This window comes from Amblyomma mixtum, chromosome 3 (genome assembly GCF_055824585.1).
Source record: "Amblyomma mixtum isolate Tamu chromosome 3, ASM5582458v1, whole genome shotgun sequence".
NCBI lineage: Eukaryota > Metazoa > Arthropoda > Arachnida > Ixodida > Ixodidae > Amblyomma > Amblyomma mixtum.
Window position 1 is genome coordinate 95,671,732 of NC_143014.1, and position 25,130 is coordinate 95,696,861.

The 25,130-nt window shown below is 46.0% G+C and overlaps 2 protein-coding genes across 2 annotated transcripts; one reads left to right on the top strand and one right to left on the bottom strand.

Moving 5' to 3' along the window:
* Positions 1-2,972: 2,972 nt before the first annotated feature.
* LOC149351032 (dual specificity protein phosphatase 3-like) lies at positions 2,973-12,999 on the bottom strand. The gene is made up of 4 exons (XM_089580219.1): positions 12,413-12,999; positions 12,079-12,292; positions 10,985-11,208; positions 2,973-7,542 (listed from the first exon to the last, which is right to left on the bottom strand). Exons 2-4 carry the CDS (start codon positions 12,279-12,281, stop codon positions 7,355-7,357), a joined length of 615 nt encoding a protein of 204 aa, XP_089436345.1. The 5' UTR covers positions 12,282-12,292; positions 12,413-12,999; the 3' UTR covers positions 2,973-7,354.
* A 2,802-nt stretch (positions 13,000-15,801) lies between these two features.
* Positions 15,802-20,697, top strand: LOC149351033 (uncharacterized). The gene is made up of 4 exons (XM_089575590.1): positions 15,802-15,806; positions 18,824-18,919; positions 19,543-19,732; positions 20,333-20,697. The coding sequence occupies exons 1-4, from the start codon at positions 15,802-15,804 to the stop codon at positions 20,387-20,389; spliced, it is 348 nt and encodes a 115-aa protein (XP_089431716.1). The 3' UTR covers positions 20,390-20,697.
* The last annotated feature ends 4,433 nt before the right edge of the window (positions 20,698-25,130 follow it).

A 25,130-nucleotide genomic window follows, 5' to 3' on the forward strand; every position in this document is an offset into this window, starting at 1 on the left:
AAAGCTGTGCCTTTTAAGCTGTCGCACTGTGCTTGCAATGACAATTCTATGTACCGGCTAGTTTCCATACTAGCACTGCTTGGTACAGCTCAAATACCATTAGTTATTAAATTCCTTTCTGGATTGTATATTTGCGTGGTCAAACAAGAGAAGACATTAAAGTATGTCAAATTTTATGTTCTTACAGACATGCCTACCCTTCAACAATACTTCGAAGACTACACAAGGATAATGGATCTATCAAATACTGCGCATCACTTGTGTAGCTTGTTCAAGCCCAAACACTCACAACATTCACAATTTCAAGCTAAAGTATGACATCACTACTCCAGAAATTGTGTGAATTCCTAGCTAAAAGTTACGACCATCAAGGGCTCCACACGATTTCATGGCTTTCTGGCCACTACCTGGCTTGATGGTGTTGGCGACACAGTAAGTGCAAGTAAAAAAAAGGGGGAGGTCACTTTCCCTGGTCTGCACTACATCAGTCACTCCACAAGCCTCGAATGTTTTTGAAAAAAGAATAGGAATATGCAACTAATATTCCATATTTTGGGCTTTGAATATTGCCCAAGTGTTTGCTGCGGTAAAGATGGCTTTTGCAGTTTCAGGCACTTTCAGGCTAAGTAAAACTGAGGTGCACAGAGTATTATACATTAGCCAGTTTTAACAAAAACCAATGAAGTAATTTATCACACAACACTGATCCAGCTGCAGTGCAATGACTCTGTGAAAGTAGTGACATTGCTTCCACCCAATTCTCACTTCGCAACAGGCCATTTTAATTAACTGTTCTTTTCTTTAGTTCAGACCATACTCTGCAGGCTCAGAAGGCAACAATCAAACCAGCCCTTTGCAGTATATTCTTAAGTCTTTTCGCACTTCCACTGTGCCTCAACCAAAAAACGAAGAGCAGGCAGTCTGTTACGCACAGAAGACGATGAACAAGGAAGGTGACACACTGCAGTAACAGTACTGCGCTTTAACAGGTCAAGTCGAGGTATTGCCAAAATGTTGCAACTTTTCAGATACAAAAACTGCAACAAATTTTCTTTAAAATGAATGGAACCTGTTAAGAGAGGACATAAATATGCAGCACTGCTTTTGCATCCACAGGATTCGCTATGCTAATTTGCATGTTAGGATATATGCAACACAATACACAGAGGAGTGAACACAGTGCTTCTAAAAACATATCGGAGATCCATGTCAACATTTGGCGGCACTAGTCGCACATCAACTCCTAATGCCTGTAACAGTTGAGCATGCAAAATAAATATCACTCTGCATGATACCTCAAACAAGTGCACTGCTTTAAGACTACGTCAAAGCAAATGCAATTTTTCAAACCAATGAATAAAATATGAGGTGCCCTGTAAACATACTGGGCTATAATATAATTTCCCCGGAAACACTCCAACAAAATATGGAACGCTTTACTAAGCAGTGTTAGGCTTCTCCAGCGGGGTTGGCCATAAAAACCAAAACTGCTTCAGACAAACACAAGATATTGCACGTCTGCATGCCTCAAGTGTGAGTGCATACTACTTACCTGAAGCATGGCACTCAGTATAAATGCTAAAACAATCACAGTGCATCACTCAGCCAACATCTTGAAAAAGGAACATGTTCTTTGCTCTCGTTTATCCAAGTGACGAATTATGAATGCTTATTAGGAGCTTAGTTACCTTTGTATTGTATAAAGCTGACTATAGTGCCACTACAGGTGGCAAAGGTGGACTGAAATAACATATTGTGGTACAGTTATGAAGAACAACATTAAAGTGCCAGTGGCACTTGTTAGAGCACACCTATGTGACGTTACATTTAATGCACAGTCAGATAAATCCATCAAAAATCCATAGGGGGGCAGACATTACAGTGTGCACCCTAATTTTCGTTACTCCGCGCAGTCGACAAGGTGTGACAAGGGGCGAGTTTCGTTTCCTACAATCCTTGGTAGAGCAGTGCAAAAAACACCCATGCAGATGATGTTTCTTTATCTGTCCATGTTTATCACCTTGTTTCACCAAGAATTCCACACAGCCCCAAATATTGCACTGGCAACCCTTCCATGGTGTTGGGAATCGCAGGATAATGTGCTCAAAGTGTAGAGCCAGAATGCAGTTTTCTCTTTGCTGTTGGTAACTAACTGTGCAATACTCTAGACAGCCGCCTCTGTCAAAGACCAAGAAAGTATAGAGTATGGCCTTCATCTGGTAGGCGAACGTCAGCCAGATGAGTAATGTCAACAGTTCATAACTTCTAAGCCGACAATACAGTACAAAATCTGTGCCACAGAATAAGCCAGCCATGGAAATTGGCTCGCAAGGCAACCAGCCAAAGCCAGCAAACTGCAAATGCAAAATTTGCCGTTCGCAAATACAACTGAAAGTGCTCACTTGTGCACCTTAATCTCTTTAGGCAAAACAGCTTACTGAGCACACGTCCTTTGAAAAATAGTAGAAAACTCAAAGGAACTCTGATTGTATACCCAGCTTCCGCCAGAAGGCAAGACCCCCCCCTCCCGTCAATCTCAACACAGTGCACAGTATTTAAAAACATTTTGAGCTTAGCTGCTTGAAAAAATACCATGCAAGCACTGCTACAAGCTCTCAATATTTAAAACAGATGATTAAAAGCCATAAGAACAAAGTTTATATTAAAGACAACGTAACAGTATACTTATATGACTGAAAATGCTGGCAAGGCTGCTGTAGCTGCTCACTTATGCAAATGCTATGGCAACAGCAAAGCAGCAGACCACAATAAGCACTGTAAAACTTGATCCGTATAAAGCAAGAAAACTATACCCGTGCAGACACTGAGGCATGAACTTGGAAGAACTGCCAAGAAATCCCAGTAATTTGTGCGCAGAAATTACTATTTTATAAAAGTAACTTACACTGTTTGTTAACCTTAATATTTTGCACTGAACGTGCTACAACCACCTAAACGCAGCACTCCCCCCCCCCCCCCCCCAAAAAAAAAAAAAATGTTGGACAGCAATAAGATAAACTACCAAAATCTAAGGTGATCAACTGGATTAAAGGGGGACGTGGCTTTCAAATCGCAATAAATGGCCAAAAAATATATATATATTTTTTAAATCATTGTACCCACTCGTACATTTTGTTTTCTATGCTGTCCCGAAGTTTCATAGCTGAAATCCATCAGGAAGTACTCTAAAAAAATTTTGTGCACAGCGATGGCACTGCACAGCGGTGGCACTGCACATCGGGGAAATGCCCAAAATATCTTTTTCCTCCTATATCGTTTTCTGATTGGATGCTCACTTTATGCAACAGGTTTCTTCACGACTGTTTCGTCTATTTTGACCCCATTTGTTTTGTTGCACTTGTAGAACTCCTTTTATGAAATGACATTCTTGTTTTTCCATTTTGATAAATTGTAGATATTTGGTGTGACATCATGTTTACATTTTAGACACGTCACAGTGGAAGAATATGATAGCTGGCTATAAGAAGGTCATCCAGGCAGTATGTTACATGCCACTCTCGGCAGATGGTGCTACTGGAACTGGGACCTTTGGTAGCGTGGTTTTCAAACATACAGGCTCCATCCATCAACATAATCTGAACAGCGGCGATAAAACATGTGAATTCAGTTCCTCTGCACACTAAAAGTAAATTTAGATGAGAATTCAAGCTTGCAGTCATTGAATAAGCTTGTGTGTTGATGGGATTATGTATGTGCCATGAGAATTTTTCTGTGGCCGTCCCTCTCAACTGGAGCGAGTCAAAATAATTCGAGCACAATACTAATTAGATGAATATTGGTCACTGCAACCTCATCTCTGCAGATATGTCTTGTGAAATATCTGCAGCACGATGAGCATCTGTCCCTAGCTTATGGGATAGAGCCAAATGTCCAGGGTAGGTTTGTCAAAAATGACTGCGATAATCAGCATTAAAGCTTGTTCTAGTGCAGACGTATGTTGTACCACCGTGCAGAAAAGGATTATCCGGCGCAAAATAAATTTGACGTCATGTGGTTTTTCAAAGCCAGCATATTCAGAAATTGAAATTCAAACAAAGATTGTGTGTGTAAAAAAAAAGTGCTACAGAATTAACTAGCAGAGGGTTCTGATATTTGAAAATAAAGGTAGCAGTCAATTTTACAACTGCAAGCCATAATCCAGGGAAAAAGAAAAACAGACACCCATGTCAGACAAGACAGGAAGACACTCTCAGCCGAATAATTATAGATGGAAGCAGTTGCTAACATCCGTAGCAACAGTCTTATTTTATGTCATAGCTTTCTTTTTTGGCATAACTGCCTCATCCTCGGAGCATTAAACTTAGAGACTATTATGTGCTTATAGCACAAGGATCCAAACTACTGCTTGTCAAGCATACATATCCAATGTGTGCTCGTAAACGTTTCTGCGACTTTTTATCTCGACAGCATGGAGCATCTCAAAGATGTTACATTTACAGTAAAGGAGGCCACCCCTCTTTTTTCAGAGAATGATGCTGATATGAGGCAGATGAACATGCACTTCCTTTTATAAGCGTTCACGGCACTTTTGGCAAGGTGTTCTGTTCAAATACTTGCAGCATAGGTGTCCCAAATAATCATGAGATAACCCCCCAGGCACTGCTCAGTGGCTTTGGCATCCAGCTGCTGACTGCAAGGTCGCGAGTTCAATCCTGGCTGCAGCAGTCGTGTGTCAATGAAGGCGAAATACAAAAACCCCTGTGTTCTGTGTGATGTCAGCACAAATTAAGAACACAGGTAGTCTAAATTAATCTAGAGCTGTCCACTATGGCATCCTTCATAGCCCATGTGACGCTCCGGGATGTTAAACCTCACAATTTATGATCTACATAGCCCTGCATAGAGCCTAAAATTGCTGGTGCTGCATAGATGAGGTCAAACACAAACGCGTTCCCGGCCCATCAGTCTAGTTTTATGTCAGGCTGGGGTTGCCATCAAATGAAAGTTTCAAGCCCCAGAACATCAGAACAGGCACGTCTTTCTTAGATTCAACTTCAGAATTTGCATATCTGGCAAGCTTGATTAAATTGAAAACAGGTAGCATTACATGGAGTTGTAAAGATTACGCACAGAAAAGTGGCAATTTTGAGTACCAGCCTGTTGAATGAATAAAAACAAAAGTGCGAACCAACTGTTGCCTGCCTTTTACAAATATATTTGCGTCGGTTGTTCCTTGAAATAGCTGTAAACAAAGCTCGCATGCTTGTCACTTTTCGAACTGAACAGACTACATGCTCTGCATCAGAAAAGCTGTATCCTGTCGCAGAGCAGGGCATGGAACACTTCCTTCCCATTTTAAGTCACACAAACATGACTGTGGAAAAACTTATGCGAAAAAAGCTCAAGAGTATGCTTTGTGACAACTGCAAGCACTGCTATCCTGGGCCCCCCTACTGCTATGTCATCTGTCGGCAAGTGGCCGAAACAATGCACACCCAGCGCGACACGCCCACTCCATGTCCAAGGCAAGCCATTCCAACACCTATCCTATTCTTCCACCACAGACACATCTATGCCAACTGCTTTGTAAAAAATTAAAGCAAAAAATCTGTGTCACAGAAAAAAAAAAATACCAAGAACGTCATCACGCGCAGCATGCACTCAGAAATGCAGTGAATGTTGAACCAGTCTTCTACCATGGCTAGTCTAGTCTGCAGGTGTTTCACAAGGTGTACAAGAGAAAAAATTTGTATGAAACAAAATTCTCCAGATACAATGATTAAATTTTGTGCACTTAAGTTTGAAAACATTTATAAAGCACAGGAAAAGTTTCACCAAAATTCACGGAAAAATAAAAAGTTTGGTGTTGAAAGCCACATCCCCCTTAAGTAACTATAAAGTTGCCTGTTGTGGAGCATCTCCAAAACCATTAAGTTGTGACAATGTATGGATGGCAACGGTAACGGTGCAACACCAAGCACAAACCAGAAGATCGCCAAAAAAATCAAACTGAAAGCTGAAAGCAGCAAAAGCTTGAGCCAATTATAACTCCCGGAAAACAATCAGCTTTTACAAAATTTCAATTTGAAGTACACAAAAGCAGACAAGCACGATGTGCTCTGCACGAATTTGGTGAGTTTGCTCACAATCCGGTGGGTAGGCTGTGATGACCCCCACACGGTCAAGTGACCTAGGCTGTCCACCTAGGTTACTTCTCCAGGGGTGGTTGCCTGAGCCACCCTACGCCACCCTATTCATCACTCCACTCAACGCCGATAACGGCAACGCCGATGCTGGATTTTCCGCGTAACAGGGCCTTTAACGCTACCGCGTTGAAACACGATCCAAACATTGGGTGTAAAAAGAAACAATTCAGAAATATGACGAGCTTGAATAGTAAGATGCAGTATTCATATGTCACAGCAATCCCATTCCAGCAGCTGCAAATGACAGATGCATGCAAAGTACCATGAAAATAGGGTCCCCAGAAATGACTGTTTGCATGGTAAGCGTCGAAATTAAATAAGGCCCAAACATACAGTTCTAAACAAAAGCAGCCAGATCTTAGAAAGTGAAAAGCAGTGCTAGAACAGGTCGAGGCACTTCTTTTCCCACTACTTTTTTCGATCTTCTAAGAATCATGTAGCAACTGCCCTTGCGCCTTGAGCCAGCTGCAAATACATTTTCATTGTACAAAGGTACAATACATTGCCACACAATGGTCATTTAGCACAAAACGTCAACCAAGACTTTCACTTGTCAGTCAGAGCCTTGGAAACTTAATATCTATACAATAAAATCAATAGTTTTTGCTTTCAGGAAAGCATTCCTATATTACCCAGCAATTTTTTTTTAATCACAGCAACCAATGGACTGAACATATTACACTATACTTTCTGTATACCGGCAAGTGCCATTAACTAGGCACGTATATTTAGGTGCCAAATGCTCACTATAGTACAACCACATTACACAATGCAGGTCAGTTAACTACCATGCTTGCTAAGATGTTCACTTATATCAATGCTTTTCTAAACTGACAACACAGCTTTTGTTTCATCATCACAACATCTATAAAATTCTACTGCTTGCAACACTGGGATAAAAGCCAAAATGCATTTACTTATTTGGAACCCATAAACATATGAAAGATAACAATTTGTGCTTACGCTGAATAAATAGTAAAACCAACATTTCCTTAGCCATCTGTTCTAGAAAGAACCAAAAGGTTTTTAGCAACAAAAGCATCACAGGGCAAACAAACGGGACACACAAAGAGGAGGGACCAATCGTTGCCATGAAGCAGTTTTGACATTCTTCCCAGAACACTGCCTGCACAATGCATCTGCTGAGCATGAGACACTGATGCAGTCCCAGAGGAGGTTAAGAAATCTTAGCTGCGCAGCTTGGCATCCAGCTGGACCAACTGCAAGAGGAAGCCATTGTTGGGCCGTACTGCCCGGTTCATGCGAAGGGTGCGCAGACCATCATCTACAGTCATTCCTTTCTTGATCATCAAGTATGCAATGGCTATGGTTGCAGACCGCGACATCCCCATGCGGCAGTTCACCAGCACCTTCCCTGTTGAACAACATGGATTAGCAGTGGTTGCATTCCTGGCTCACATTCTGAGCAATAGCTTGACCCTTACATAAAACATTTTAAACAAAACTGGTGGGCAATAGCATGCTCTAGGGCAACCAAGGCTGCAAGATAGTGAAAAGAGATTGCTGTCAAAAAGGAGCACAGCCAAGAATATTATCAGAGTGGGGCTGGGTCGTAGAGTTTCTCAATATTACATAGAGGAAAAGCTGATGCTGCAATAGTTCATCCACCATGGAGAGGTGCACGAATGCTGGGAAGATGAGGTTTCGTAATTGGCTTGGCTATTGCGGGGCATGAAACACTCTTCTCATGGCAAACCTCGAAGAAGTGCTGTGAAAGTTTGCATGCCAACCTAACACTTGTGTTAAATCTACTGAAGTGAAAAAAGCACTAATAAAATAATTTAATCTATGCGCAGAGGAGAGCATCGCATCACAGCTACCGATTCAGAGGCGGAATCCACGTTGTCAGCCCAACATGCCGCACCAAATGGCTGAAGTGCTCTTTAAGAAACTCTCACAGACAGTAGCGCCACTATTCCCTCCAGGTAATATTGAGAAACTGTATGGGGCTCGGTCATGTGGGTATGGATGGATAAGGTGATGCAAGGTACGTCTACTCTGTAGACAAAATCAAGTGATGGAAATAGCCATGGATGTTTGGAACACACCTTGTAGTTGGCAAAAAGTAAATAAGTACCTGCTATAAAAACTTTAGCAACATTGATGCCAAAAAGTAAGGTGAAAATGAATTTATTATCATTAATACAATAGTGCCACTAATTAGGAGCAAGAGAAAATTGCGATACTGTATAGCACAGAAAATGCAACAAGCACAATTCGAAAGCACATGTAGGAAGTGCAAAGTAAATACAAATGTAGTAAAAAAAATACACATTTATGCAATGCTACATAAATCAAAGGGTGCTGCGCACACACGGACAAGGATGAGAAGGTTAACACAACTCGTCCTTGTCTGTATGTGCAGTACCCTTTGTTGAAATGTCTGACCGACTTGCCCAACAACGCTCTCTCTTAAGCTCCATGACACTCAGCAACAGCTGTGTCGCAGAGCTGTGTTGGGAAAGCAAGCACAGGTAGTGCGGTACTGTCAACACTTCCCTCCCTTGCAGCTTCCACTGTGTTTGCCCGTGCTGTGCAAAACCGAGGACGTGTGCCATAGGTGGTTGCAAGTCTCCCCTCCCCTCAGAATTTCCACTATGCTTTCCCTTACCCACACCAAGGCACAGAGCTGAGTGCAAGTGATGCAGGTAGTCGCCATTGTGTGTTCCGCTGTGCTTTCCCTTACCTACACCCTTTCCTCTCCCGTTCCTGCAGACATCTGAGATGACACTCTGTCGAGGAAAGTCGCAGATACAACTCTCACCTTGAAAGTGAGCTCCTCTGTTGCACACAACAGTTGTGTTGCACTCATACCTCTTTAAGCAGTTTGACAGATTTGCAAGCATTCTTAGCCTAATAAGTATTACTGACCAGCCCCTATTAGAGTCACTGAAGTTTCCAGCTTCATGCCCCCATAAATCAACAACTGGACATTTCAGGTGCATATTCAGTCCCAACAAACTCCAAGACACGAAACCGTTTACATAGCAGCCAAGGAACTTTGTGTGTGCTTGGTTTTTTGACATACATGTTTGAAAAAAATGCAACTGCTAATGAAGCCAACAGAAAGTGATGGGAAGGAAAGAGCATGCTCTAGATCATGACAGGGCTTGAGTTTTGCTATGGCCAGGTGATGTCATGTGTGAAAGTAACGCACTGGTGCACTGCCATCCATATTGTGCTCGACAAGGAGAGAAGAACTGTAACAGGGGCCCAAAACCAATGTTTAGAAAATGCAACAGAACAGGACAGATGGGTGTGGGCAACCGACAAAGATGTGGAGTCTCAGTAGTGAGAAGTTTAAAAGGCATTAGCAGCAGACTGAATGGCATGCAGGAACATGAAGGCTGGACGGAGAACAGAACTTTGTGTTTGTACTTGTTCATGCCAGAAAAGCAGTGTGCAGGAACACAAGGAACCAGCATACAGACACACACAAAGCTGTCTGTGTCACTCTGACCCCCATATTTTCATCCTTAATGGACAGCCACAAAATAGCATAATAGAAAGAATGCGACGTAAAGTGGCAATGACCAGAAGTAGCAGCAGAAAGTTGGTGCATGCGAACAGCTGAACAGCAGCAGTGTGTGCAGCAGTAAGAACAGCAGTGCAAACAAGCAAAGTATAAGGTAGCAATCTGATTATGTTCCCTCATTAGTCTTTTAAGCGTTTTTTTCTAAGCCTGTGAATCAACCATGCTAGTTATAGATGCCAGTGGCAAGAGGCAAGAGTGTGTCAGTGAAGCCAAGATATTCACTGAAACCTGAGGACACTGCACTACCCAGTGAAATTCGTGCGAGATAGACCTGTATTTCATTGGTCACTCTTTTCACTACAAATGATATGAATGCATTGCATACTACTTACATCCATCTCCATCCATCTACTGGTTGCTACACCTCTGTTGGTAGCTTGAATTGCATATTCTGGTAGTGCAGGCACAAATGAAATAAAAAGCTCCTCACTGTAGTGTCACATAGGTTGTTTACAGATATGGCACAGTTGCCACAAGTGGTGTATTCCCACCATTAAACGTGCAAACTTAAAAACATTTTTGGAGGGTTTTCAAAACAAAAGGATATTCCCCTCACCCAATGGTGTAGCTATGCATCTGCCATCAACTAGTACAGCACAGTGCTGTAGCATGCGACAAGTATGCCAGTAAACTGCATATAAAGTTTAGACAAAGGTTGCAGATTTGAAATCTGTAGTAACTGGTATGTGGGGTTTAACATTCCAGTGCAATGCAGGCTATGAGGGATGCCGTAGTGAAGGGCTCTGGATTAAATTAAACCACTTGGGGTTATTTAACGTATTCTGACATCGTACAGCTCACGGGCGTTTTTTTGCATTTCGCCTCCATCAAAATGCAGCCACCGCGGCCTGGTTCGTTCCGGCGACCTTATGATCAGCAGTCAAACACCAAAGCCACTTCGGCACTGCAGTGGGTAGTTAAAACCTATTTTGACCACCAGGATTTCATGCATTAAAACAACAGACATGCTTGTGCTGCTTTTTCAAATTTGAAGTTACCTATAATTTTCAGCTTACGGTTAGCCCTGCATGGAGATGTACCAACCATGGAGACTAGAAATGCCTACAGAACTCGTGTGCGCAAAGGAGCAAGTGCCAACAACAGTGTGCTAATTTATGACTAAAATATCATATAACGTTAGTTCATCACCACAAAAGCATTATCGCATGGCCACAAGCACAGTAAGAATAATTTTGGATGAAATTATTTGCACAGATTTAAAATGCTGTATCAGCATTGATGATTGCACGGGACTACTTACCATTGTGCTCAAGGCAGTCCTCAATGAAGTCAGCACATTTATCGAAGTGTGCAGCTATATCTTCTTGTGGTATGTCAACAAGACGCAGGCCCAAGTAGGAAATGGCGTGGCTGTCATAAAATGCCTGGTTGGTGTCCACCTGACCGAACTGAGGGCCTTCTGCCGCGTTGAGAACATGGGTCACCCCAAGGCCACGCAGGTAATGCTTGTTGCGTGCGGCACCCCTGCACATTGGTCACACCTATCATAAGATACAACTCTACAATACCCATGCACACAACTCTTCAGCAATGAAGAGCACTTAATTAAAAGCAAGATTCCCATTGCAGAAGTAAAAGTATTCATGTCCTTTTTTTGCCCTGATAAAGCTCCTCAGGTATGTTCATTTACTATTGAATATAACAAGAAATTTGGTAACTCTTCAGCTCATTGCTATTCCTCTGACAATAAGCACACATCTCTCAATTATAGTGATGTGTAGGCAAATCCCACAGCATTAAACTTTGATCGAAAATTTCATAGCATTAGCTATTTGTGCCACCCCTGACACAAATGGGGCGATATGAAAGAAAAATACTCTCATTAAAGGCTCACTTATTTTAGTTTAATGTGTGATCCAGTCACTATATACAGGAAAGCAGTCCAGCTAGTAGCAGAAATATAGCTTTACAGCATGCAGATTTGCATAGCTGTACCCCAATGAGTAATTATGTGGTGTTTGTAATCTGCAAATAAAAGGTGTTCATCAACATCCACAGCATAAGCCAAGCCAGAAAATCGATACATCTGGCTTGTCCAGCAGGTGCACAATCGGTTGAAAGTGTGCTCAATACTGCAATGTGGCCACAGAGAGACATCGAAAATAACCAAAAGGGTGCCAGCTCTATGCTGAACAACTATATTAAAGCATAATCCGCACCAAAACTTCTTTGCGGTCGCGAAGATGCAAAAACACTGTTAGCCGCAAGGTGCGCCAAGCTGTTGCCGAAGTTCAAATGGATATATGGTAGGACAGTACAGGGTCGAAATGCAGAACAAACGTCCGCTCCGTGCAGCCACAGGCGCGTTATCAGAACTGGAGAAAAAGGACTCACTCGTCACCGACGAATATGCCCGGGTAGACCTCGTCGCAGTCAACCCCGTACGAATAGCGATCAGTCGGCGGTGCTTTGAGGCCGTGCGACTTGGCCAGCAGAGCGACGCCAGGTAGCGGCTTCAGTTCAGGTTTGACTTCGACCAGGATCTGGTGCAGTCCCCTCATAGCGAAGCTGTTGTTGTCGCAGCCGAGAAAACTCATGGACGTCAAAACTGTGGGCCAAAACAAGATTTGGAATAAACATAACCTTGGTAGAACTCTACCTGCAGCGCGCGCCCGAGTGCCGAATGTTCAGGGCGTTCAGGCGTTTTCGGCTAATTATAGCCACCCACCTTTTTTGGCATGACGGCTGGCAATCTACCAGACGATGTTGTGGTCTTTGGGTTTTGGAAATTGACCGTTCGCGTTGTGTTTAACTTCCCATTAACGACCGATGCACGATAGGAAGGCCCTAATCTCGTTGCTACGTGCGTCTACATGTTACACAACTACGTCGCTACTAGACGCGCGTGCGTGCGTGTGCTTGTGCGCGCAACGCCGACCGAAACTGAGAGCCAGGGCGAGCTTCACGAAACTTATAGCTTCAGCGCTACAATTAAGCAGCAGATCTAAGCGTTCGTTGCCCGTAGGTGTAGCTGTTGCGCAAGTACGGTACAGCTCAGTGACAAAGGGACAGTGGGCACAGCGGTACGGTCAGTAATCATAAACGCGTACACTCAATGGACGTAAACGACGTAAGTACGGCACAAGGCCAGGGAAGGCTACTCCTCCACGCAAGGCGACAAGGCCAGCTAGGCAGCTAGGCGTCGCCGTTGTCGGCGGGACTGCCGGGATCGCGTTGCCTCATGGAGGAAGGAAGGAATCCACGGGAGAGGCCGTTACGTCATATTTTTCGAAGCCGGACGAAAGGGCAGGTGAGGGCTCGCCCTCAGCAGACGACGCCGCTGCAGAGTCGCCACCTTGCGACGCTGCGGTGGCCGGTCTTGAGGGGAGCGCGAGAGCGCGCGCGCGCTGAGTGCGCGCGTCGTCTGCTGTTTACGTGCGCGCGTCCGGCTCACACCCCTGGCGACAGTTGTTTGTTACGCGGTTTCAGTGCGTTTCTATTTATTTGACATCCTTGTCCTAAAAAAATGTGCACACGCTATCATCCTAGGCTGCATTGCAATTGCATTGCAGGTTCCGCATCCTCTGTCGCTCTTCGGCACTTCATATTTGCCGCGCGGCGTCTCAAACACAACGACAATGGTCTTAGGTGCCGCGTCAAAGCAAAAAGAACAGGCCGCTTCCGTCCCTACAGCTGAATGCAGCCGCCCATCGATTGTATATATTCTCGCCAGTTATATGTCTGGGATCCGATGAGTACTGACACAGAAGTCGGCTTCAAGACTTCAGCCAAACAGAATGAAATGTGAGCGGGCCATTTTGGGGCCTCACTATGCATGATCAAGTTGTTTTAATATTTTTTATGGCTACATTAATCGGTTTTGAAAGGTGCTATCAGCAACAAATAAGACGCGAACAAGACAACTGAAATGCGAACAGCGAAATGAGAAGACCTTAGCCGGAGGGAAAAGCTTGATACTAAATAAGGAGTTTAATTTCATTTCGAAAGCGTGAACACTGTTCTTTAGAAGTGCTAATCAACATTGCTTGTATTTCTTATCCACGAGCTGTTATGTTTGTGTTTCTGTGCTGGCGTTTCAGTTCTCTTGTTCGCGTTTCATTTGTTGCCAACAATACATATGTAAGGAGTATCCGTCACACCACAGCAGTGAGCAAATTTTACCAGAGAGCTGCGAAAATGTTTGACGATTAATTCGCATAATGTCCAGCATTAAATTCAGCATTGTTTCTGACAAGTAAAAATTAAGAGAAGAATATGAAGTCCACTAAAATAATTTCTAGCCTGATCTTGCAAATCATATTCACCCAGTCATTAACCGGCAGCTCGCTTCCGGAAGACTGGAAACTAAGCAAGGTAGTGCCAGTATTCAAATCAGGAAACCGCTCAAACCCGTCCAACTATCGCCCAATTTCATTAACGTGCATTGCATGTAAGCTCATGGAACACATTATATACTCTCAAGTCGCCAGCCACCTTCACAATAACTCATTTTTCTTTTCTAAGCAGCATGGCTTCCGCCCCGGTCTCTCATGCGAGACACAACTTTTTGAATTTACTACTGACCTTCATTTGCATTTGGAATCATTATTTCAAACCGATGTCATATTTTTAGACTTTTCAAAAGCGTTCGATCGCGTCCCGCACCGACGTCTTCTGTCTAAACTTTCTTGCCTCAATATTGATCCCCTCACATTATCCTGGATTAACTGTTTCCTCACTAAACAGTTTCAATATACCGTCATCGGCGGTTATCATTCAGCAACTCATGAAGTGATTTCAGGCGTGCCGCAGGGTTCTGTGCTTGGGCCCCTGCTCTTTCTCATATTTATCAATGATCTCCCATCCGGCATATCTTCGTCCATTCGTCTTTTCGCGGACGACTGTGTGTTATATCGTCGCATTTCCCCTCACGACGGCCAGGTTATCCTACAAAACGACTTACAAAAAATAGATAATTGGTGTTCCGTATGGTTGATGGAGCTAAACATAACTAAATGCAAATTTATGCAAATTTCACGCAAGCATTCTAATATTACGTATCCTTATTCTCTTCAATCAACTATCCTTTCGCACGTTGAATCATATAAGTACTTAGGTGTCACAATCAGCAGCAAACTGACGTGGGAAAAACACATCACTCAACTCGTTGCTGATATATCAAGAACACTGGGTTTTTTTAGAAGGTCACTTTCACTGTCTCCGCTATCAATCCGTAAACTAGCATACGAGACTTTCATTCGCACTAAACTTGAGTACGCATCAGCAATTTGGTCTCCTCACCAGGCTTACTTAATTAACACCATTGAATCCATTCAGAATCGTGCGGCACGCTTCATTACTTCAGTTTACGATTTTCACCACAGTATTACCGCTATCAAGTCATCCATCTCTATCAGCCCACTAGCCCTTAGACGCAAAGTTTCTCGCTTATGTTTATTGCACAAATTATATCACAATTTTCCTAACCTACGCGAGTCCCTTCTAGTCCCTCCTGTGCGCACGTCATCCCGTTTATTCAACTCCATGAGCATCCAACGTTTACACGGATCAACTAATGCCTTTAACAAATCTTTTTTTGCCAGCCGCTATTCAAGACTGGAATCGGCTTCCAGAATCGGTTGTCATTGAAAGCGATCCAGTAAGGTTTAAAGAACATCTGATGTGTTATCTTGCTGTATAAATTGTTTCATTTCCCTTTCGTGACTTTATTTCTCTTTATGCTTTTGTCGTGTGTGTGTTTTCTTGTTTGTTCTTTTTTTTAATTCTTTTTTTTCCCACCAATGTGAGTCATGTTGAATGTACTACTCCCCCCCCCCCCCCCCCTTATGTAGTACCCCCCAGGGGCCTTTAAGGGACAAATAAATGATGATGAAATGATGATGATGTGACATGTCAATCTGATTGAAGTTCAGTTCTTCTGCATGTCAATCTGTGGGACGAAATATAACAGCACCGAATATCATATGCCCTTAACTATTGTAGCAGAGCTTCGAACTTGCGTCAGCTAGTTTGATTTGCCAGAATAAAACTCTAGACGCAGCGTCAGGAAAGAACTTTGTTCCGGCAAGCCTAGGCACAACATCTTCAAGGGTCGGCATGGGGTAGTTCTCTCGTAGCAAAGCTTTGTTTAGTGCTGTGGGGTCTAGGCAGATGCGTACTTTTTCTTTCTCAACTACCATGACCATACATGACTGGACCATTCTGTTGGCTCATTTACCTTGGATATGACTCCTTGTTCTTCCATGCGCTGGAGCTCCTCTTTGTTGCGACCTTCCGGCGCGACGGTCAAGGACGGGCTCACCCTACCGCCCATTAGTGTTTTTTTTTTTTTTGTGCCATCTCCCACTTGTCGCTTTCCGCCACATGTCCTTCTGGCCCGGGGAGCGCCTGGGGGGGGGGGGGGGGGGGGAGGCTCGCGCTCAGGTCTTCCGAAGAAATCAGTTAGGAGCCTTGCCGGCTCACCCAAAGGTGCCGCGGTTGGAAGGGGCTTTAGACAGCGTGGGGAGAACCAGTTGTACTCCGGACGCCGAACGACGAGCAGTTTGCTTCGCTGACTGCTCAAGCGTTCCGAGAGATGTGCAGTTGCTTGCTATTGATTCTTTGTTTTAACATATAAATAAATTCACCGAGTTAAGTTTTAATCGACTGGATCAAGTCTGATCATTCATGATTAGGCCAACGAATAGCGGCAGCTACGCATAGTTAACACTTTTTCTCGAAGGGCCACCGGAACTCTCCTCGCCGGCACGACCGCTCCCACGGATCCGGGCTTTAGCTTCATCGTGTACTCAATGCCTTTTAACTGCCCCAGTCCACTGAAAACATCTTCAAACGATTGCGCTGCTGGGTGCAACGGGTCTGCGTGCACATTTTGCACGCGACAAATAAAACCTAGGCGTTCAGCTACTGATCCACTGAGAGCAGCGTCGACGGGGCCGACATAGTGAATGGGCACCGCTGCCACCACGTGCACGGGCCGACATCAGGTGATGAACAACGTTTATTCCCGGTAGGATCAACGTAGGATAGGATGGCATACATATGCAGTGTGCTGACCTACTGGATCATGCGCAGATTATTCTGGAGCGAGTGACGTCAGACTTGCTCAGCTCTCCTACATGGCGCAGTCGACAGGACAATGAGCACACCTTACGGACGATATCGCTCCCTGCGCATGCCTTTCGGAGTTGCCTCAGCCCCGGAAGTGCTTCAGGCAGCGATGCATCGCGTGCTAGAAGGTTTGCCAAACGTCGCAGTAGTAATCATGGGCGTCCGGAGGGGGGGGGGCAAGGGGGGGCGGCTGCACCCCCTTGGAAAATCACTCACACGAACCGTGAGTGATGGCCGCACGCCAGGGGCGGTGGTGCGCTCAGCCAAAAGGGTAAAAGCAGCCCCGCTTCGACGCTTGAAGCCTTGGTCACATCTGCGAAATGCCGCGTCCGGGCGCGCGTCGTTCCGCCGTTTTCAAACCACGCCACGGCCAGCTCTGCTGAAGGACGACCTGTTGCAGACATGCAGCGGCACCGGCGAGCATGTGTTTCGAGCCGTCTTGAGATGGGTGTCTGTTTCTTTGATCTCTAGAGAGATAGCGACACGGAGGCAGACAGTGCACAGGGCACAGGTCGCTCGCTATAATCATGATACGTTCGTACGCCGGCCACCGATGAATTCTTGAGGGGGGAAGGACAAATCAGCCGTGTCCACCCCCGCTTTGTCGGGCTGCTCAGGGGCAAGCGGGCGACGAGTTGGCGCCGCCGCCGCGCGCTGTCTCCTCCGATCCACGGGAGAGCTCGGTGCGGTAGAAGCGCCGCTTTCAGAACCTTCGGCAAAGGGGATTAGCTGCTTTTGTTCACGGCGACGCAGTCTCCAGAGGCGCCCCCACACCAGCGTTCCTTGCGTCTTCTCCGAAAACCAGCGCCTTTGGTCAACGCAGCCCGATGGCGCCTGCCTGGCTCGCCTGTCACCTCTGGCTGGGCCTCAAATCACAACAGCGCCCATGTACTGTGCGTGTCAGTGCATGGTAAAGAGACCCAGGTGGTCGACATTATCCGAAACTCTGTACTACTCCGTCCCTCATAGCCTGAGTCGTTTTGGGGCTCTGAACCCCATAAAAGCACAAAAACAAATTTTCCGGCCGAATTAGTTGCGGGTGTCCCTTCCCCTCGGAAGTCGCGCGGCGTTCCTTACACCCCAAAAGTGCGCATTCGTGGATATTGTGGCAAGTAAGCCCTTGCACGTGTGCGCGCCTCTGTGTTTGTGCTTCGGTGTTTTTAGTGGCGGGTTGTCAACGAAGGTGAGAACAACCAAGACAGCGGACGAGAAAACGACGAGCGGCGAGCAGTGTGTGTGCGGTTGCTCGACTGTGCGGATGCGCGAGCAAGATGGAGCGAGGTGTATGAAGCTGCGAGCGTGCATTTATCTTGTAAATAAGTTTTCGTTGTATATATAGTCATCTTTTGTTTTCAACGTACTCGTTCAACCATTTTTCCAATCAATATATATGATGACTGTGCACTGAGAGCGTGTAATGAAGCACAGAAATGAATTTATCACCCGTGTAACTACGCAATTCGCCCAGAAAAATCCGAGGCGCCTACAGTTGCTGTTCAAGGAAGACTGACTGAGTGACTGTAGTTGCGTGTTTGTGAACATATTGCGCTGTGTGCTGGTCATCAATTCGGGTGAGTCGAGAACCCGTATGCAGTAAGACTGAGCACTTCGAGTATTGATAGTATCTTTTTGCATTTTTATTAATTTTAATTGTTTCTTTGTTGATAAACTCCAATGTATCTCTACAATCCGCGCTTTAATTTGCTGCTTGTAATTTTCTTTCATGTGTGTATTTTGCTTATTTTTTATTTATATATAAATAAATAAATTTACTCCGTAAATAGTGCCTTTTCGCTACGAATATACCCCCCCCCCCCCCCTCCGGCGCCAACAACCAATGGGCCCCCCCCTGCAAAAAATTCTGCGGACGCCCTTGGTAGTAATGGATGACATCCTCTTATGGGGCAGGACAAAAGAAGAGCACGACTACCGCTTGCAGCTTCTTTTAACACGCTGTCGTCGCGAACATAACCTGAAACTTAACTTGAAGAAATGTTCAATTTTCCAGACCGAGGTACGCTACCTGGGACACGTGCTCACTGCGGGCGGCTTGCGAGTGGATCCATAACGCGTACAAGAGATTCTGGAAACGCACCAAAGAATAGTAAGGAACTGCAAGTTTTTCTGAGCACGATAAACTTTGTGCAACGTTTCATCACTAACATGTCTGTATAGTGACCGCCCCTCTTCGGTCTTTGCTGCGCAAAGAAATCGCGTGGGTTTGGACAGAAAAGCAGCAAGAAAGCTTCGAAAAGTTGCGCCAGATCGGGATAACAGCCCCGGTCATTTGTTATTTTCACCCCAAGAAAGCAGTTACCTTATCAGTTGACGCAAGACAATTCGAGGTAGGCGCCGTTCTGCGTTTTCACCCCGTTGCGTTTTCGTCACGGTCACTCACAGATTCCCAGCAAAGATATGCTCAGATAGAAAAGGAAACTCTCGCGATAGTGCACGGCTGCACCAAATTTCATGATTATCTATTTGGACAGCATGCAGTAATAGTTGAGACAGACTATCGGCCACTGGAGGCCATATTCAGTAAACCATTTCACCAGTGCCCTCTACGCTTGCAACGCATGTGACTGACGTTGCAACGTTACCCCATCATCGTGACGTATAAACCTGGCAAAGAACTGTTCCTAGCAGATGCTTTATCTCGTTTTCCCAGAAAATCATGCATGGAAGAACACGAGCAATTTCAAGTCAATGTTCTTAATTGCATTTCAGCCTCCGAGCACTGTTTGAAAGACCTGCTTGCAGCAACCGGCGACGACACCAACCTGACAAAGCTGCGGGAATATGCAAAGACATAAGCTGGCCTCTTCATAAGCTCGAAGTCCCAGAACAACTTCGGACCTACTGGGGGTACCGAGACGAGATGCACGCGCAGGATGGCCTCGTGTTCCGCAACAACAAGGTAATCATACCAGAGTCAAAAAGATACGACACGATCCGCCTCCTTCACGCGGCACACGCTGTAGCGGATAAAATGAAGGCGAGAGCTAGGAACGTTGGCCGAACATGGCAAGCGACATTGATCAGTTCTGCAAAGGCTACAAGGCGTGTCTCAAAAATCAGCCCCGAAACGCCAAAATGCCCCTCTTAAGTCACGACGTTCCCACCCTAGAAGTTGTTAGCATTGACTTGTCCTTTTACAAAGGTTGCGAATCTGCCCTCATCGTCTTTTACTCGTTTTTTTTTCGAAATTAGGGAACTTCGCACCGCCACAGCAACCTCGCTGAGCACCTGGTGTTCTGGAATCTCTTCTGTTCATGGCTTGCCTGTGAAGTTGTGCAGTGATAATGGACCGCCTTTTAACAGCCGTGAGTTTAGGGATTTTCTGAAGGGCCTAGGTATCGCCCAAGTCATGTCAAGCCCCTATCACCCGCGGTCTAGAGCGGTGCAGGAAGCCAAGAAGCTTCTAAAAAAATGCTCCCTTAAAATGCCTGCATTTCAAATGGCTTTGCTTGAACGGCGCAACACTCCGCGTGCTGATGTGCTACAGTCCCCTGTGCAGAGGCTGATGGGACACCAAACACGGACTCCTCTCCCGGTGCCTACAAGCCATTTGTAGCCACAAGCGATACCTAGCAACGTAGTCCACAGCTGGCCAACGCCAAAGGACGGACTACAACCGCGGCTCCAGGTACTACATGCCACCTGCGACACCAGGCCAGCAGGTAACCGTGTATGACACAATCAACCGGACCTGGTCTCCAGCTGTCGTCCTCAGGCCAGCTAACGAACCTCGCTCAGCGATCCTCAAAACGAAAGACGGCAGGGAAATTCGACGCACACGAGAACATCTACGACTGATGAGTCTGCAACCGGAAACCAGTCCCGCCCCTCAAGAAATGACCCTTGCACAGAGCCCGCCCAAGAGATACGTCGAAGCACAAGGTTGCGACACGAACCTCGTCGGTACCCTCTACCGGAGCGACGCTGAACCCGGTTTGTCTAAAGAAGGGAATATGTAGCAGAACTGAGCAAGTCTGACGTCACTCGCTCTAGCATAATCTGCGCATGACCCAATACGTCAGCCACTGTATATATATATATATATATATATATATATATATATATATATATATATATATATATATATATATATATATATATATATATATATATATATATATATATATATATATATATATATGCCATCTTATCGGAAATAAACGTTGTTCATCATCCGATGCCGGCCTGTGCACAACTATCTGGCTTCCTCCTTGCGGGGCAGTGTGTAAGCAATAATAGATATAGATGGTCGCATGAAAAAGAAGACAATTCATTCCTTTTGTAACTGTGAACTATCGAAGGTTTTATTTTCGGTGACTGCTTTGCAAATATCCCAAAATTATGTTTGCCTAAGAGTGAAGTCGTTGTCGGATAATTACAGTGCTAAAGTAATCTTCATTCTCAAAAAGTTTCTTTAGCAAGCTTAACCGCACTCATCAGTAGTGGCGTAAATCCCCGAAAATTTCCAGGGGTTACACGACTCTCCAGCGCCGAATATAAAGTTATGTTTTGTATCTTTCCTCGAATCTAAAGCCAGCGTTGTTCCAGTTGAGCGGTTTTTCTATTTCTACAGCATTTAACCAACATATCACATTCGCCATTTTCTAATCGGACCGGTAGTTTTAAGAAAGTGAAAGTGACGACGGTAGACATTTCTCAATGTGTTGTACTTATTTCCTTTTTTAAAAATAAAGATTGCTAGCTGATATGAAGTAGTTTTGTACACGCCGCCATGGTGAGGGTCGTATCTGTCAGCGCCTTTCTGAAACGTTCGCCAGGTCTGAACAAGGGAAGACCCCGAAGAAAGCTTCGAGGGTTTACGCGGTGGGGGATTCCCCAAAAATATTTGGTCATCTCCTTATTATGTGTTAAATAACAGTAACCTTCTTCCGTGCATGCACATACAAGAAGTGAGTTACCATAACCCCATAACCCAACGAGATTTTCATCGCACATTAATTCTGCGCTACAAAAAGTTCGGGCCGCCGCGGTGGCTCAGTGGTTACGGCACTCGGCTGCTAGCCCGAAAGACGCGGGTTCGATCCCGGCCACGGCGGCTGAATTTCGATGGAGGCGAAATTCTAGAGTCCCGTGTACTGGGCGATGCCAGTGCACGTTATAGAACCGCAGGTGGAAGAAATTTCCGGAGCCCTTCACTACGGCGTCTCATAACCTCAGTCGCTTTGGGACGTTAAACGCGAACAAACCAAACCAAACCAATCAATCACAGATTGACTCGAAGTCAGAAAAGCAGAGGCTTGTAGTCAATACAATCAGAAGTAGTCATGGCATGTCCTTTAATTGTTGGCAGATTGTAATTGTGACAGCACTGTTTTTTGAAGATCTGATTCTCTTGAGCCATTCTGCGGAAAGGAAGAGGCCTCATCGCTCCCGCAACTTCCGCGTGATGGGCATGCTGCTCGTATCATTCGATGCCAACAGAGTAGTCCCGGGACGAATCTCAGAGGGGGTACGCTCGTATGCTGGTGAAGGGGGGACGGGGTCCCCTGTCCCTCCCACTGCGCATCACTCCCAGCACGGTTGAGGTGTCCACCAAGAAGTGAGGCAGTTCCCGCGCGTTCCATTTCCTACAGCCAATCATCATCATTACTCATGAGCAGTCTTTTGCAGTGTCTTCGCAGCGACTAATTCGTAGCTTACACTTCAACTTAATAAAAATTAATCGCGGAAGCTTCTTAATTTTGGTGAGTGTCAAACAGCCAAGTTTAGTGCCATTTTCAACGAGTGACAATCGTGTTTAGTCATTCGATCGCTCAGCGTCACATGATTAACTTCACACGTTGACTGCAAAGGTTCCATATTCGCCTCGCATGCAGTAAGTTCGGCGAACTCGCTCCACTTGGCTGAAACAGCGCTCTGTACACTGTATACATGAACAATCAGCTTTAATTTCCTGTGCAATGCCTGCGTGATCTTACTTTGGGAGAATAAGTGGGAGCAGTGCCTACGTCGCCCAGCCGGAAGGTGTGCGTTCATCGTCTGTGAAACAACCGCCAGACAGTACGCTGTCAGCGCTGCATTTTGTTCGCTTAATCCTCGACTCAAGGAAGCTAGTGAACTAGACCATGTCTCCTTTCTTGAGACAGCTAGGTGAGCGCCGGTGGCATGAGCGTGGGCCTAGAAAACGATATCACAGCGCCTAATATATCATCCCATAGTTCGTCGTGTCTTTGCACAAGGAAATGAGCATACGTGGAACATTGCTGGAAAAATCGCATTCCGAATGACATTTTTCTTGCCAGTGTAGCACCGTACATGTCGCCACATTGACGCCTGTCTGTACTACTGCGGAGACAGGTAGCGGCGCGCACACTGGTGAAAAGGCGAACAAATAACAAAAATGCTGTTAGGCAAGCTTGACACAATAAAATGTTAATGCTGTGAGCGCGTTACAAGGCAAACGCATACAAAATCACGTGAGCAGATCACAAAACAAGGGCTATCGGTGCTTACGCGCCAGTCCCATTTTTTCTACCATAATCGCTTTTTTCACGCAGTGTTTGCTAATTTTGAACTTTTTTTATGCAAAATTCCGAACATGTTAAGCAGTATATCGCTCGTTCATTGCAGAGAGTGCGTTTTCGTTGGCAGAAAACCGTTCGTAAACTTCGAAGCGAGCCGCGTACGCTTCCGCGAGCGCCGCCGGCTCCCGATCCGCGCAAGCGGAGCGACGATGCCGGCGCCTGTAGATCGATCTCGCGCATGGAGGAAGGAAAACTTTCCTTCCTCCATGATCTCGCGGCATCGGCCCAAAACTCCCAACAGTTCTTGCAAAATAATGTGACTTCTGGCACACGCAGTTCGATTGGAAGCTACGAACAAACTCATTGTCCCATGGCGTCTACGGCTGAGCACTGTCGGTCTCGAAGGGTTCGCGCTCGAGGCCGGCCGTGGGCTGAGTCGCGCTAGACGCACTGCCTCCACCATGGGCGTCCGGAGGGGGGGGGCAAGGGGGGGCGGCTGCACCCCCCTGGAAAATCACTCACTCGAACCGTGAGTGATGGCCGCACGCCAGGGGCGGTGGTGCGCTCAGCCAAAAGGGTAAAAGCAGCCCCGCTTCGACGCTTGGTCACATCTGCGAAATGCCGCGTCCGGGCGCGCGTCGTTCCGCCGTTTTCAAACCACGCCACCGCCAGCTCTGCTGAAGGACGACCTGTTGCAGACATGCAGCGGCACGGGCGAGCATGTGTTTCGAGCCGTCTTGAGATGGGTGTCTGTTTCTTTGATCTCTAGAAAGATAGCGACACGGAGGCAGACAGTGCACAGGGCACAGGTCGCTCGCTATAATCATGATACGTTCGTACGCCGGCCACCGATGAATTCTTGAGGGGGGAAGGACAAATCAGCCGTGTCCACCCCCGCTTTGTCGGGCTGCTCAGGGGCAAGCGGGCGACGAGTTGGCGCCGCCGCCGCTCGCTGTCTCCTCCGATCCACGGGAGAGCTCAGTGCGGTAGAAGCGCCGCTTTCAGAACCTTCGGCAAAGGGGATTAGCTGCTTTTGTTCACGGCGACGCAGTCTCCAGAGGCGCCCCCACACCAGCGTTCCTTGCGTCTTCTCCGAAAACCAGCGCCTTTGGTCAACGCAGCCCGATGGCGCCTGCCTGGCTCGCCTGTCACCTCTGGCTGGGCCTCAAATCACAACAGCGCCCATGTACTGTGCGTGTCAGTGCATGGTAAAGAGACCCAGGTGGTCGACATTATCCGAAACTCTGTACTACTCCGTCCCTCATAGCCTGAGTCGTTTTGGGGCTCTGAACCCCATAAAAGCACAAAAACAAATTTTCCGGCCGAATTAGTTGCGGGTGTCCCTTCCCCTCGGAAGTCGCGCGGCGTTCCTTACACCCCAAAAGTGCGCATTCGTGGATATTGTGGCAAGTAAGCCCTTGCACGTGTGCGCGCCTCTGTGCTTGTGCTTCGGTGTTTTTAGTGGCGGGTTGTCAACGAAGGTGAGAACAACCAAGACAGCGGACGAGAAAACGACGAGCGGCGAGCAGTATGTGTGTGCGGTTGCTCGACTGTGCGGATGCGCGAGCAAGATGGAGCGAGGTGTATGAAGCTGCGAGCGTGCATTTATCTTGTAAATAAGTTTTCGTTGTATATATAGTCATCTTTTGTTTTCAACGTACTCGTTCAACCATTTTTCCAATCAATATATATGATGACTGTGCACTGAGAGCGTGTAATGAAGCACAGAAATGAATTTACCACCCGTGTAACTACGCAATTCGCCCAGAAAAATCCGAGGCGCCTACAGTTGCTGTTCAAGGAAGACTGACT